The 16,259-nt window shown below is 38.6% G+C and overlaps 1 protein-coding gene across 5 annotated transcripts in view; it reads right to left on the bottom strand.

Moving 5' to 3' along the window:
- The window catches only part of COL11A1 (collagen type XI alpha 1 chain), a 167,428-nt gene that overhangs the window by 54,173 nt on the left and 96,996 nt on the right, over positions 1-16,259 (bottom strand). For all 5 annotated transcript variants that reach the window (XM_019473101.1, XM_009283198.2, XM_009283200.2 and 2 more), the window contains 10 exons: positions 15,452-15,505; positions 13,260-13,304; positions 13,076-13,129; positions 12,936-12,980; positions 8,759-8,812; positions 7,823-7,876; positions 2,946-2,999; positions 1,917-2,024; positions 1,056-1,145; positions 709-762 (listed from right to left, as the gene is read on the bottom strand). In XM_019473101.1, the coding sequence (XP_019328646.1) occupies positions 709-762; positions 1,056-1,145; positions 1,917-2,024; positions 2,946-2,999; positions 7,823-7,876; positions 8,759-8,812; positions 12,936-12,980; positions 13,076-13,129; positions 13,260-13,304; positions 15,452-15,505 (612 nt within the window). The remainder of the gene's footprint in view (positions 1-708; positions 763-1,055; positions 1,146-1,916; positions 2,025-2,945; positions 3,000-7,822; positions 7,877-8,758; positions 8,813-12,935; positions 12,981-13,075; positions 13,130-13,259; positions 13,305-15,451; positions 15,506-16,259) is intronic.

The following is a 16,259-nucleotide window of genomic DNA, read 5'->3' as shown; positions in this document are numbered from 1 at the left end:
AAGGAGCGGCAGAGACAATGTGTGATGAACTGACCGCAAACCCCATTCACCATCCCCCTGTGCTGCTCGGGGGGAGGAGGTAGAGAATTCAGGAGCGAAGTTGAGCCCAGGAAGAAGGGAGGGTGGGGGGAAGGTGTTTTAAGACGTCTTTTTTATTTCTCGTTATCCTACTCTGATTTGATTGGTAATAAATTAAACTAATTTCCCCAAGTCGAGTCTGTTTTGCCTGTGACGGTAATTGGGGAGTGATCTCTGTGTCCTTATCTCGACCCACGAGCCCTTCATCGTACTTTTTCTCCCCCTGTCCAGTTGAGGCGGGGAGTGATAGAGCAGCTTTGGTGGGCACCTGGCGTCCAGCCAAGGTCAACCCACCACAACTGCATGAGTCCACTATCCACTATCCATAGATTTTCCACTATGGAAAACCTCTTTCATCTCAGCAATAACTTGTGTAACTGGCAAGTATTGAGCAAGTAAATCTCATACCTACTGATAGCAGAAGGCTTAAGATATTTGCAACTTTCACATTCCTTGAATGTTTATTAGTATGGATAATTAGTAGAAAATAATTATTGATCACTTTGAATGACACACATCTGTCTGCTGTTTTACAGACTGCGTTGATGAAAACACCACAGCAAGTAAAGAAGAAAAAAGGTTACTATGTAATACTGTTTATATTTCCATAAAATTATTATGTTTACTTACAACTGGGCCAGGTGGGCCTTGTGGGCCTTCCCCTCCTTTCAGACCAGCTGGACCCTAAAAAATGGGGGGGTGGAAAAAAAAAGCTTATCTCTTACACTAGAAAGATCAAGAGTCATTTTTGCAACACATGTAATAGGAAGAATGTAAAAATCCAAAGACAGAAAACTGAATAAATTCCTTTTTGCTTACATAGCTAGTGATACTTAACAATGTTGCATGCTTGATGTCTGTTCTCCTACTGCATTCGTTTTTAAGCACAGTAGAAGGTTCCATAAAATAAAAGAGTTAATCCATTGTTTCTTGTATTTAGAAACATCATATCAATTGTTCTAGTGCTTATATCATACCTGAGCGCCTGGAAGGCCTCTCTCTCCAGGGAAACCACGAAGACCTGCTGGTCCATCTTTCCCAGGAATGCCTTGAGGGCCTGGGTCACCCTGGGAAATATATTACATTTTGATTTAAGGAAAAAAAGTGCAAACTGCTTATGTTAGTAATTACATGAGTGAAGAAAATGAAATACCAGGTCCTAGTTATAGTAATGACAAAAAAGAGTACGCCCCCACCTAATTCTTTTAAGATTTTCAGTACATTAGTCTATCAATATGGTTAAATTTATAACAAGCTCTGACAAAATACAGTATTATTTATAGAATATAAATAGTGAAAAACACAGCAAGACATAAAAATGTTTAAAGATACATTCATTAAAAATTTACAATGCCTATTTAAAATGGAAGATTGAATAAAATTACATAGTAACTAGATAAGCAATATTTTTCTTGTGCCCCAGTGGTGGCCAAAAAGTAAGCAAAGAGCTAAATTTAGTCAGTGAAATTCTGCCTTGCAGCCAGTACTACACATCCTACTTTAAATGCCAGTGTACAATTTTCCACCTTGGTGTGAACATGTCATTATTACGTCTTTCCATAGTCAATGTGTGGTATATGTAAACTAGTTTTTTATTTTTTATTACAAAATTACTGATTATTGGCTCAAGAGAATTCTCATTATTTCAATGGAAGCAGACACAGCTCTAAAATTGGAATGTTCCAGTCTTCAAAATCCTTCTGGGTGAAACGCGCTAATCATGATTTTATATTGTATGCTCTGATTTTATTCTGCATGTTCAGCGTGATGATTCGAAAAGTGAGACTGGTGGCAATTTATCTGTCCCTTCTAATTTGTTCCCCAGAGCCACATCATACCTTAGCACCTTCTTTTCCTGCAGCACCTGGGAGGCCTTGTTCGCCTGGTGGGCCAGGAGGACCTGGATGACCTCTTTCACCAATTGGGCCAGTCTCCCCAGTAGGACCCTAAGCACAAAAGTAAACCTTCAGTCACCTCAAGGTATTTAATGTCTTGGGGGGGTGGAGGTGGGGAGAAGCAGATTCTTAATATCCAGCTGTTATGAATATCTGTTAGAAAACAGTATTACCACTGGTTAGCATACATTCCTCACCTTCCCTCCAGGCAAAGCTGACTTACGAAATATCTTTGTCCTATAAAATAAATCTTGCGTTGCATTCTGCCTGCAGACGCGTCTGTACAGCTTCCAAAGAGTGAAATCCCGACCTTCCTCCTTCAGCAATGAAACTTTGAAACGGTGCGTACCCACGTATGGGAGGAGGTTACAAAAAGGACACGGGAGGGAAATCCATGTACTACGTTTGTCTTGAAACACTGTCTGTACTGTTGTTTTTCTGAATAAGATGAATTGGAAGGTAGGAGAGTTGAAAGATATCTCTTCAGATTCACTAGCAGAAAATTTTCACTGAGGGAATTACCTAAAAAAGCTCATGCAATCCAAATGCTTGATTTTCTTGCAAATAAGTAAGATTAGATCAAATAAAATTTTGATAGTGAATCTCTCCACAATCTAAAAGTGACTGAAATTTGGCCTCTGACAAGAAGGTCACATGTTGTATTGTTCCTTCTAAACTATTTCATGGTAGAGAACTCTGTCTTCTTGACTTCTGTAAAGCACCAACTTCTTAATCACATGAAGAAAACACACAAAAAAGGAAGTGGAAAGGTAACCCCAACATCTGCGTATTTTGTGGAATCACTAATGATCACTAAGTACACCTTTCTAAAATTGTTATGCATAATTTGTTACAGAAGTTAATATAACCATCAATATGGTCCTTTTAATACAACAAAAGCAACCGCCTTAGCCATAATATAACCATTAAACATTGGTCTTATGAAGTTAACTATGAAATTAAATGATATACCTGAGGGCCAACAACACCACCAGGACCAGGAGGACCAGTTTTTCCTTGGAAACCCTGTGAAATAATTATAGAATACCATGTTACCCAGGACAAGATACAGAAGAGCAAAATTCATATCTGTGATGAAGATGAGAAAGAGAAATCCCATGTCACACATTCCTTCCCTTCAGGAAATAAAAATGAGAAATTCTTTTTTCCTGTGTGTACTTAGAAGTGAAATACTGATGAATCTTTCTCATCTCTATCAGTTCCAATCTCTCTGAGGTGGTACAGCAGTAAAAATACCAGTCAATTTTACAGATCTCTCTAGGTGAACCTGATTAGGTGAGTCTGAGTGCATAAGTGATGCAGCTAAAAGACAGCTGAAAATACATTTTTACATATATAATTTTTACAGATCTCTCTAGGTGAACCTGATTAGGTGAGTCTGAGTGCATAAGTGATGCTGCAAAAGACAGCTGAAAATACATTTTTACATTATATACATTATGAATCATAAGACAGACATACAAATGCTTTTTAAGAAAGACACAGACGGTGGATTTAGTTGGAGGGGCATTAAAGATAAAGGGGAGGTTAGACAGAAAGAAAATGAAAAGAAATAGAGATCCAAGGAAGATGAAGGTTGTATAAAGACGGTAAAAAAGGCAGCATGAGTGCCACAAAAAGAATGAAGTTAATGAGAAATTGATATGATGACGAAAACTGGGAAGCAGAGCATAGAAGGGAAATGTTTTTGGGACAGTTTTTCAGAACACTGGCAAATTTTACTGAATTTTTATTTTCTAATCAGTGGGCCCAGATTTCCGTCTAAAATTAGTCAATAAGCTGAATGACAACCTCACTTTATAGTAGCAGTGTTTAATGTATCTTTGAAACGTGCTAAATTATTTCTTTCAAATATTGGAAGTGTGTTGCTGCATAAAGTTAGGAGAGTGCATTCACTGCTGTATCACATCCAGGGTTCCACACAGCATCCCCTGCCTAGCAGCCTGTATCTGCCTCCTACTCTGCTCACCTGTGTGAAAACAAAGGTGTCATCTGGCCCACATTTCTTATAAATGTTGGGCCCTGCTCAGCATTCCTCTGGGCACAGTCTCATTGACAGTTGCCCCATTTCATCAGATCCGTTTTAAGCTTTTTTTACCTTCCTCAATCTGATTCTCTTCTTGCTGCCAGCCAGACGTTATCATAGAATCATTGAGGTTGGAAAAGACCTCTAAGATCATCGAGTCCAACCGTCAACCCAACACCACCATGTCCACTAAACCATGTCCCTAAGCGCCTCATGTCCAATCTAAACCTCCCCTGGTGCAACTTGAGGCCATTTCCTCTCGTCCTATCGCTTGTTACTTGGGAGAAGAGACCGACCCCCACCTCGCTACAACCTCCTTGCAGGGAGTTGTAGAGAGCGATGAGGTCTCCCCTCAGCCTCCTCTTCTCCAGGCTGAACAACCCCAGTTCCCTCAGCCGCTCCTCATCAGACTTGTTCTCCAGACCCCTCACCAGCCTCGTTGCCCTTCTCTGGACACGCTCCAGCACCTCGACGTCCTTCTTGTAGTGAGGGGCCCAAAACTGAGCACAGTGTTCATGGTTCAGTTTGGCCCATAACTGTTTAGGCACTCTCTCTCAGACCTCTGAAATGATCCAGATTAAAAACAAATACAAAAGTACCCCTTTGCTCTAATGACTGAAAATCAGAACTGCTGCAGATGGAATCATTCATGTGTCCCTTCCCTTACACGGTCAAAGCTTCTTCTGAAGCCTATTGCAAGGAAAGACAAAGGAATGTTGAATATTACCCATTTCCTGAAAGTACCTTGAGAAGACCTGCTATTCCCAGGTTTGCAGAATGCATTGATTCTTTGCAGTCTATTCAATGATTCTTGATGCTAATGATGGTTTTACTACTCTGCTTTCTCTCTCGTGTCACCAACTTATCTATTCCTACAGATTCAGATTTGTAAAAGAAGTAATAAGCAAAGGAGATTTCGGCAGCAAATACTCAAGATGACCTGAACATCCCATGGGTTCATCTAAAATATTTAGTATTAAAAAATTTACACTAATGTCTCATAACTGTAAGTGCCTAATTAGCCTCCATTTTTTTTTATTTTCTGTGAAAGACAATTTAATAAAACTGAGTTTATTGTAGTAAGAAGAAGCTCCTTGACTAATTCTAATAGACGAAACAGCTAGTATACTTCTATTTTATCCTTTCACAGGCATGAAACACTAAATTCTTGCATAACACCAGACAATCTAACAATCTCTGCAGTTGATGCTTCCTGCCAATCTGAGATTGATATCACTGAAATTGATAATCACTTCTAAGGACAAACTAGCTTAATATTGTTTTTCGGTATCTAGTTTATTCCTACATTTATACTCCAAATTATTTATCACGGTATTACTGTTCCTATGTCTAGAATTTAGGCAAATAATGGCAGTTCTTCAAAGCGCATGTGGCTTACTGGGGGAAGAAACCGTAGCCTTTTCTCCACTAATACTTACCTCAGTTGTCGTCAACATATGCTTATTATTCCATGAGCAAGCTGCAGAGTGCAATCTGGGAATCTGGCGCTCTAATTTGTTAAGCTTGCATATGTCTCTCAGCCTACATTGTTGTAATGCCCACATGCACCACTGAACTTTAATGAGATATACGCCTAAATAAGAAACAGAATGCTTAAGACCCTGATTTACCAGTGAGTGCAATGAATGTTTTCTGATTTATACATTTTAAAAAAATCTGAAATGGAAATGTTCGTTGAAAAAAGAAGCCAACAAGTCTACTTTTTGTTTTTAAAAAACCCTGTTTTTCTACAAAAACATATACATGAGAACCCATGGGGAAAAAATATTTTTAAAATAATCCTGGCCCAAGTATACATATACACAGGGCAGAAAACAATGCTAACGAAAAGCTGCATTTGCTCCTAAATTACTCAAGTTTTATGTCAGTCTAACCCTACTAAACCAAAGGAGATACAAAATTAGAGAACCACAACATTGATTGAACCCAGAGGGACATGGTCCAAACATCACACAGTAGCAGAGTCCATAGTTTCATTGTATTTTGCATCTTTCATTTCTAGTCACGAGTGAAATCAAGAAATTATAGAATGGTTGAGGTTGGAAGCGACCTCTGGAGGTCATTTGGTCCAACTGCCCTGCTCAAGCAGGGCCACTGAGAGCCGGTTGCCCAGGAATATGTCCAGACAGCTTTTGAGTATCTCCAAGGATGGAGACTCTGCAGCCTCTCTGGGTAATCTGTTCCAGTGCTTGGTCACCCTCACAGTAAAAAAGTGTTTCCTGATGTTCAGATGGAACCTCCTCTGTTTTAGTTTGTGCCCATTGCCTCTTGTCCTGTCACTGGGCAACACTGAAAAGAGCCTGGCTCCATCTTCTTTACACCCTCCCTTCAGGTATTTATATACTTCGATAAGATTTGACCTGGGCCTTCTCTTCTCTAGGCTAAACAGTCCCGGCTCTACCAGTCTCTACTCATAGTAGAGATGCTCCAGTCCCTTAATCATCTTAGTGGCCCCTTGCTGGCCTCTCTCCAGTAGGTCGCTCTCTCTTGCACTGAGGAGCCCAGAACTGGCCTCAGCAGGGCTGAACAGAAGGGAAAGATCACCCTGCTGCAGCCCAGGACACTATTAGCATTCTTTGCCGTAATGGCACGTTACTGGCTCATGTTCAACTAAATAAGAATGAAGGGAAAATAGTAATTGTGCTTTTTCTTATCAGACTAAAGGACAATTTTGAGCTTCCTGCATTCGGAACAATGATCCAAATTCATTTTTATGGTACACAAGACTAGTCTTTGCATAATTGCAAAGAAAAAGAACAAAGAAGCAGTCAGTAATGTTTCTCTCACACACAAAAAAGCCACCATCGTTGCAAAGCATTACAATGCTACAGTACTAGTGGAAGAAAATACAGTTTTTCAGAATGATGTGTTACTTCAAGCTATGTGCTCTCCCTTCCAGCAGTGGAAGTGACTCAGCAGTCACTAACAGATTTCCAGTGAAGCTGGAACCCAAAACACATTCTACATGCTGAGAAAATTTCTCTCTAAATTCATTTATGGCTTTCTCTAGCTCTGAAAAATCCGAGTAAGAATTTTATCTTATTTCAGTGGGACAGGAGTAAGGTTTTGGCACTACAGAAGTAGACAGTTTTGGAACCCAAAACACATTCTACATGCTGAGAAAATTTCTCTCTAAATTCATTTATGGCTTTCTCTAGCTCTGAAAAATCCGAGTAAGAATTTTATCTTATTTCAGTGGGACAGGAGTAAGGTTTTGGCACTACAGAAGTAGGCAGTTTTTTTAAATAATTCCAGTAAAACTGTTACATGTTAATTTTTTTCATTTTGCTGCCAGAATTTATTCATCTTGATTCTTAGGAGGATTACATAGGATATAGTTTCAAAATTTAAGATTTTTTTCACAGGTTGAATCATTCCTGATCCTACTTTCCAAAGCTGTTAGCTTTTGAGTTTCCTAGCTGCTTACCATTAGTAAGACTTTTTATTATATTATTTATGTTACATGGCATTCAGTGAGAAAAGAACCATATAGTAATCGCCTGACAAATCTTTATTAAAATGGAGATCTGAGTATTAATTTCTTTTACTTCTAATAACTATTTAAGCTCATTGTGATGTTACTAACCAGGCACAGCAAAGAATAACCTCTCTCTTGTAGCACGGAAACAAAATAAAGCTTTCTCATACCTAATCTACCAACTGTAAGAAAACTACAGCCTCTTCCCCTTTTTCTCTGTTGTCTCCGTTTCTTTAGTTTTGACCACACAGTCATGGCCTTTGGAGGTTTACAACACTAGCACAGTAGAGTACATTTACTTACAGTCTCACCCCGCTGCCCTGGGTGCCCAGGCAGGCCGTCTTTTCCAGGTGGCCCCTGAAATTGTAAAATACATAAATCAAAGCATTTCTTAGCCATCCTTAATTCTGAAAAAAAGTGTGCAATTAGCTGTAAGAACCTCTGATCTCTTTGTTTTTTCTAGACTAGGCTTCAGTACAGCTTAACTGCTCCTACATCAGCTAACTGATTTTAATAACACATTTGCCTTATGTCCTCCCTGATGTGTGTTAGCAATTTCTTGGAGAGTGACTGTTAGGTTGTCAAATGCATGCATGTTCAAAATGGATTTCTGTAAATTCAGAAATCATGGGAAGTCCCTATAGTTCCCTTCCATTTTTCTTTGCTTAATGACTCAGTTAACACAAAACTACGCATTACAGGAGTATTTGATGAAATTTCAGGTTTTGGCATTGGAAAAAAAATAACAAATGCATGGGTGAAAAAAATCACAGGTGGTTTGATGCTTTTGTACTTACTCCACATGAGCTGAAACACACTAGAAGAGCAGTATAACTAGTTCAGGCTGCAGCTCAAATGTGCTATTACTTCTATACATTTCTGCTACTAATGAATGTCTCCTTCCTCTTCATTTTTTCCTCAACAAATCAATTGTTAAAAAAAATATACACCAGCAAACTACTATTTTGCCTAAACTCAGTCTGTCACCTGGACATTGGCATCAACATACTAGAAGACTTGCAGTTTAGTACATTATGCTGAATGTCATATGAGCTGCACCTATGATAATTTTGAATATGTGCGTTCTTGTCTTAGCCTTAAAGCTAGTATATATAATAGCATATTTGTAATCTATACATAAACCATCCCTTAAATAAATCTTCAAGTACTAACTTCAGAAACATTGTATGAAAAATAACATTCCTGTTGTTGCACATACTTAATTAAAAAGATACTTACTGGAGGTCCCTTTGGTCCGGGGAATCCAACAGGTCCCTGAGGCCCTTGTGGTCCCTGGTATAAAGGCAACCAAACACGTAAAGTTTTACTCTAGCTGCCATGACACTGGATTGCAAAGTTTGCTATGAACTCTGCACATAATGTTTGGTTATAAGCATGAAGCGTCAGCTCCACTGCCATAAATATTGGTAGCAACAATTCACATGCACCAACATTGGAGGGGATTTCCTGAAACCAATACTGCCTGTGTAGGAATGCAGTAAGAAAAAAGAAAAACTACTTATATAAAGTATGTCTGCGTCTGACCCCTGAAACTGTGCATAATAAAGTAGGAATCAACTGTGAGTAAGAAACATTGCATAAAACATGGGAATTAATTAATTAATTAATAGTCTGGTGGTCTTTTTAACTTTGAGTCCAACATTCATCTTTGGCAGTTCTTACACTCTGACAATATTTCAAGCCACAACAAAAGTACAAACTTCCAAATAGAGTAAGCTTTCCAGAGTTACCAGGGACTAAATACAACATTCTTGCTATCATGAAAAATAGCTGATAGCTGAAAAAATCCCCATGACGCATGAACATTTTATTTATATAGTTTTGTATATACACATATATATGGAGAGAGACAATTTTCATGCAACATGGTTTTACAGATTTAGTTAAAGATGATCATGAGTTAGTGTAAACATGGTTTTACAGATTTAGTTAAAGATGATCATGTGAGTTAGTGTATTGTGTATGTATATGTACAAGTATATACATATACATGTGTACATACACGTATGTCCACGTACATCTATACACATAGATATTTACACAAAGCACTAGCTTACATGACTAAGTTATCACCAAACACAACGGAGGCCAGCTTTTAAAATTTATTGCTGATATGCTGAAAGGGACCGTGTCAGCTTATTAAAAGAATTTTTCCTGTTTATTTTTTAGTGTGCTAAGTCAAAGAGTAGCAACTTGAAAAACCTTATTTATTTTACGTGGTCCCACAGCAGAGCCATGTACCCTAGTCATATAGTGCAAGACTTTACCCTATTCTACTTGGTATATGACATCTGGTTTTGCCAACACATCAGCTGTCAAAATATGTTAGAAATGTTGGTTTGAAGTTTGATGCAAAAGACTTGAAGCAGGAGGCCACATCTCCCAAATTATGCTACTCTTTTGCTCCTCTGATAAAGCGCCAGCTGTTTCTGAGTTCCATAAACCTCACTCATTAGAGCCCAGGCTCACTTCCAGCGCGTGGCTGCCTCCTGCAGTAGGCGAAGCAGTGTGTGAATGTAGCTGTGGGAGAGGATCGCTTGTGCCCAACCTAGGAGAATTTGCCCTTAAGTGAATCTTATTGCAGGGCAGACCTTGATTATACTGTAATACTAAATCTGAGTCAACTAAGAAGCGCTAGGTAAAGGAAGAAATCTTTACGATCTTACTGCACCATCCGTCATTTTTATTTTCTCTTCCAAAACAGGTGTAAGGTTGTTTCTGAAACCTCCATAGCACACAAATATGCTCCATATGAGGGTTTGGGGTTTTTTTAATGCTGCTGTCTCTGTGAACAAATGACCTTTCCTCATTTGCTTCTGGGTATAACATAAAACATAAAGTTTCACAAAAAAATGAAGGAGTTTTATAGAGGAAAACTATTAAAATTGACTCAGCTGCTGTACAAAATATATGAAAGAAATTGGTCTCTCTGAGGAATTGGGTTATAAGAGCACAACTCAAAGTTTTACTGTTAGTTGCACCTTCTTTCTCATAAATTCCCACTGTACTTTGATCCTCACATCTTGAAGCTTTTTAAGGAAAGAAGATTTGCATTTTTTTTAATTCACAATATGGCTTGCAGATTTCAAGCTGCTGGACTGATGGATTATGTGAGAAAAAGCACTAGAATACTAACAGCATGTTATCAAAATTACATTCTCTTTTTTGTCATTAAATTTCATTTTAACAGTAGCTACACAGGACAGATTAGTTAATGTTTACATGTCTGGTACCTGAAATAGTCTCAGCGGAGTAGAAATGACAGTTTTATTTTTTGGCTGAGATTCACCCCTATTGGGAAGCAAATAGATACCCCACACTTATATTACACGAGTGATATGAGACGTGGTGCTCTGCGATTCTTCATCTCTTTGCTCTAATCAATTTCTCTCCAGGGATGCCTTCATCTTGGATTGATCTGCTCACTGTTTTCAGTCCCCCCACAGCTTCTCTTCCTCACAACCTCTTGGAGCTGTCAGCAAACTCCTCCTTCACACGGCTCTGCTATTCACCTTCTGGTAGTCTGCCTCTGATGTTCCCCCCCAGCGTAAAACAACCTACAGTTCCTTTCTTGGACTATGCCTAGTTTTCTACACCCAACATCCTAGTTGACTCATTCCTCTCTTGAATCCCAGCTTCCTGCCCCTGTGTCTCTCTTACTTGCCACATCATTCCTGTTTCACCCAAACTTTCAGTTATTCCCCGCTCTCTATGTTCCACTTGGTACATTGTCTTTTGCTTGATACAGAGGTACTTTCAACTTCTTACTGCAGCCTCCCTTGGAGTGTTGCCTTCCATACGTACGGGCTACAGTCTAATTCTCCAGTCCCCAACTTTCCTTCTGTTCTCCTGTTTCCTAGCAGCCTCCCTTGGAGTGTTGCCTTCCATATGTACGGGCTACAGTCTAATTCTCCAGTCCTCAACTTTCCTTCTGTTCTCCTGTTTCCTGTTTCCTTCTGTTCTTCTGTCTCCTACTTCTCCTCCTTACTGCAAGAACCACTGTCCTGCCCCACTAACCAGTCTCTTAGACAGTTAAGTAATATTCTGCTTCAGGAATGAAAGAGCTAAAACGATGAGTACGAAAGGTTTTTAGTAAACTAAAACTTTTGTTTCCAGTGTACTTGGTATTAATTTTTTTGGCATGTGCTTTAATGGCTTTCAGTCAAAAGGAAAGGAATCCTTTTCTTAAGCAGAAAAATGTGATATGCAGGCATGTGCATTCCTTTACGTGTGTACAGCAGACAGATGTTTATTAATACTCTACTTGCAACTGCTAAGGATAAACCAAACAAAATTAACCTTAATTGCTTTCTGCAGACACACAAACTGAAAATTCGAGATTTCTAGAACACACTCATGCCATGCTCTTGCTATCATTAGTTTTATGGATGTCCTTATCTCCAGTAATCAACTCAATCAAACCATGTGGTCTGATCCTATGGCCTTTTTCCTTTTTCAGTTTGCTTAGTCATTCTAGCAAAAACGGTTTGCTGTTCCGCCAGTATTGTTACACCAAGCGTGCATGTATTCAGCAAGGAAATAGTGTAACAAAGCGACGTTACGGAAGGGGGGAAAATGCACAAGGAACTCCCTCCTGAGGAGTAAGACTTCTGGAGATCACTGGGACTTGGGGGTGGGTACTGGGAAAGGATTTATAGATTCTCCACACAAAAAGGTTAGCAGTTTAATGAAATATGACTACGAAAGAAAAGTTTGTTCTTAAGCTTTGCAAAAATACTTTGGCAGAGAGCATGTCCACTTAAACTATCTGAGTCGGTTTTCAAGTGCTGCAATCTGATTTATTAATATTGTTTTTCTGTTATATACTGCTGTGTAATGGGCTGACTGTATATTGGATTTGTGTATTGATTGGTAATATAATAGCAAGCAGAAAATTTTATTTTAGCAAGCACAACAGGATTTCTCAAGCAAGCAGAAAGTAGGCTGAAGGGAATTCTTAGCTGATCAGAACAAAAAAAATCAGCTGCTTTAAGAAAGAAGCTTCTGGAGATGGCTCGAGTGATTTGTAAATCCCATAAACAAGCAGTACGCTGCAGTAAATGGGGCATCCTTAAGAGCATAGGCTGGTAAGTACAACTGTAATTTGCATGGATAAATACGAAGTGCATGGATGTAATACAAAGTGTGTATGTAATTCTGTGTGTCCTATTTGTACAAAACCGAGCTACAGATGGAAGAAGCTTTCAGCAAACTTCAGCTACCCCTTTCATAACTTTGTGAAAAGCATCATTGGAATTGAGGCTTTGTCAGTTCTGCTTACTCTGGTCGAAGAAGGGCAAAGGCATGAGAGGGAGAATTAAAACAACCCTCCCACCCTCAAATCACACTCCTACATAGTGGGAAAAACAGCATGTACGTAAAAGCTTTCACATACCCTTTCACCTGGTGGGCCAGGAGGACCATCATTGCCTGCAGTACCCTAGAAAGCAAAGACAACATGTTCAAAGGTTAGACCTCTATTTTATTTAAAAGAAACAGCCTGTAGCCAACCTGTACATTGTGCTTGACAACTACCTTTGGACCTGGTTTGCCAGTGGGACCTCTGGGACCTCTTGAGCCTCTTGGACCCTGTCAATTTAACACAGATGCACTTGAGGGTAATTATTGGATACTGTAATCAAATCAACATAATTCTTCACAGTATAGTGGAGGCAAGTAATATAGGAAAGCCTCTAAATTGCAAAGCAAAAGTACATACTGTTGGTCCTCGCTGTCCTCTGGGGCCTGGTTTGCCATGTAAACCCTGTAGAGAAAAGTTCACAGAAATCACCTTAGCAGACACTGTATTTGTGAGATAAAGGGTTTTTTTTACTGAAGTGGGGGCAGAGTGCAACTCCCTTAGGTTTAAATGTTATCTTTAAGTATCTACTTTGCATTTCAATTTACAGAATCATGGTCCTTGATAAAATTGATTATCTTTCTGAGTTCACCGGGACTTGTAGCTAAATGCACTGAATTTGCCTCAGAGTCACATTCTGTCATAGGTGTTAGAACATTTTAAACTACTTTAAAATAGTAGCGAAGATGGCACACAACAAGCAGAGTCCCTCTGCAGCAGTCTAAAGCACTTGGCATCATTTCCAGTGTAATAAAAGCCTTGAAGACAAAGTTCCCAGGTTCCCATGGACAGCTCCACAGGTTAACAGCGCAAAGAAAGGGCAAGCCTCTCTTTTTTTATAACAGAAATAGGGACTGTAATACCTACAGGGATTCTGCAGACTTGCATGGAGATACAGAACTTGCCAGAATACTAGCCCTTAATTTTTTGCTTCAATATATCTCCTAATCATACTCAACAGATTTCTTTCCTTAGGCTCGGCATTAGTATTGCTGTGCATTCTAATGCAAAGAAGCTTATAATTCAATAGAGTATTCTTTAGGTAGAAAAAGGAACCTGATGACTGGTACTTTCTAATCTCTGAGGTAAACACAACAGCAACAGAAAATCAGCAGAGAGGTTTTAGCACAAAGCTTGCTTTTATTGGAAACCAATTAAATGCACACACCTGTTTTCTTGAGGGTTTTTTTTATATAGCTTTTATTTCACTTATCAAAATAAAAATTATGTGTTGTTCTTAAAATGCTACACAGCTTGTGAACTTCTCAGGGACAATGACTGTCCTTCCTAGTACCAGTGTGCGTGGTAGCATAAAACACAATGATATCCCTTTAGGCAAGGTGTATAATAATACCTGATTCACATTACAAAACCAGCAGTTATTGTCTCATTGATGATCAGCATAATACTTAAGTATGCTGCATAGACATTCTATGCATGCAGTTTCATGGTATTAATTACGTGGTTAGTATCCTAACTGAATTGAAAGCTTTATGAAGGCCTGATAACGGATCAATATAATTAGATTTTCATAATTTTAAGTCTGGTCTTTGATGTTATCATTTTACTTGTTTTTTTAATCTGATATCTTGATCAGCAGTCATGTCTCATTTTTCCCAACAAGGATGAACTGAATATTGTTTTATTGCTTGTGTCTGTCCATAACAACATATCTTTATCTTAGCTAAAATAATACAAGAACAATTTAAACCATACACAAGCAATGCAAATGCAATTGGATTTCATACATTTCATCTTAAAATCGTGTTGCTTTCGTGCTGCAAATTAAAATAGATTCTTAAGAACAATGATACACATTACTTCAGTTTGACTTTAAGTTGCTATGATCTACGGATTCTGACTCATTCTCTTAATTTCATCATCTTTCTAACAACATGTTCTGCTATGTTCAATTGAGCTTTAAAGACGACGGCACAGTGACCTTCTTTCTAACCTATATTTCATTTTTACAGTTTGAAGAATATGCATAACAGATTTTCCCTTACCTGCTTCAAGTAAAGAAAGCAGCAAAAGCTGTCATTTTACATCTATTTTTTAATATATGTAATAGTATATGTTCTTCATCTTGTCTGGTATATTTTGCATTTTCGAAGCTCAGCCTATAAAAAAGCTTGTGGCAAATCAGAATACTTATGAAATACAAGTTGAATTTCCTTAAGGGTAAATTGCATGGTAGCAGGATAATTCATGGGATACAGGAAAATAGTCCTTGCCAACTCACTCAGCTATACTGTCAAAAAAGATGCTTCAGCAAAGGTGATTTCTTGTCTCTTTTTCAAATATATAATTGTGGTAGCATACGCAGTGAGAAAGTGTCCAAGTTCCTGCGTATTTAGATTAATACCTTAAAGAATGAGAACTAGTGTCTCAGCATGTCCCATTTTACATAACTGTAGAGGTTCACCTTAAGCGTGAAAAGCCTGTTTTTAGAGTTCTTTAGATAGCAGCTTCTATCCTTAGGTTTCAGTGACTTCCCATAGCACTGAGTTCCAAAAGTTAATTAAGTGTCATGCAAGCATGAATTATCATACCCTTGCACCTTTCTCTCCATTGGCACCTGGAAATCCTGGGAAACCGGTTGAGCCCTACGTAAGAAATCAATGCAAATATCAGAGGATATCAATAGCAAAACAGTAGTATAGCCAACATTTAATTTATATGTAAAGCAGACCTCCAAAGTCATGTACATTATACACGTCAAACTTGCAAGTGTGACAGCTCTGATGAATAGTTGCAAATTAACTTACCATAATGCCTCAATTCCAGAATGCATTAAAAAAATCAATGTATAGAATGGACATTATTTGTCATCTTATTAGACAATAAAGTATTCATTAAATCTGCACTGGTTTTAACAGTAGGAAAGAAATTATCAGTAACAGCCCACTAGAAATAACTGTATCATAATGAAGAGGAACAAACAAGGCCTTGTTGCCTCACAGTATAGGAATTCTTTTAGAAAGTAACTTCATTCAAAGTAATCGTGAGGTGTTGCCACACCTGAACAGTGGTCCTCTATTCACTTTACTGAGCTGTAAATTACTTCAGGGGCTTTATTCACTGTAGGCTGACCACTGGCCAGTTTCATTTAACTGATAGGTGCAACTTGTGTTATTCACTGTAGGCTGACCACTGGCCAGTGTCATTTAACTGATACGTGCAACTTGTACATGCGCTTATATGCTCATCTCGTACGCAGAATTTATGGGGAGATTGTTTCTATATATAGGAACTGCTTCCAGGCATTATTCCTACTTCTCCTTTTTTCTCCCCTTTCCTCCTGCTAACGGCCCGGTCTAATCTCAGCAGTACTATTTTCTTCTTTATTTCTGGTATACA

This window comes from Aptenodytes forsteri, unplaced genomic scaffold (genome assembly GCF_000699145.1).
Source record: "Aptenodytes forsteri isolate BGI_AS27 unplaced genomic scaffold, ASM69914v1 Scaffold181, whole genome shotgun sequence".
NCBI lineage: Eukaryota > Metazoa > Chordata > Aves > Sphenisciformes > Spheniscidae > Aptenodytes > Aptenodytes forsteri.
Note: the sequence above shows the minus strand (reverse complement) of the source record. Positions and strands in the feature narration are given on the sequence as shown.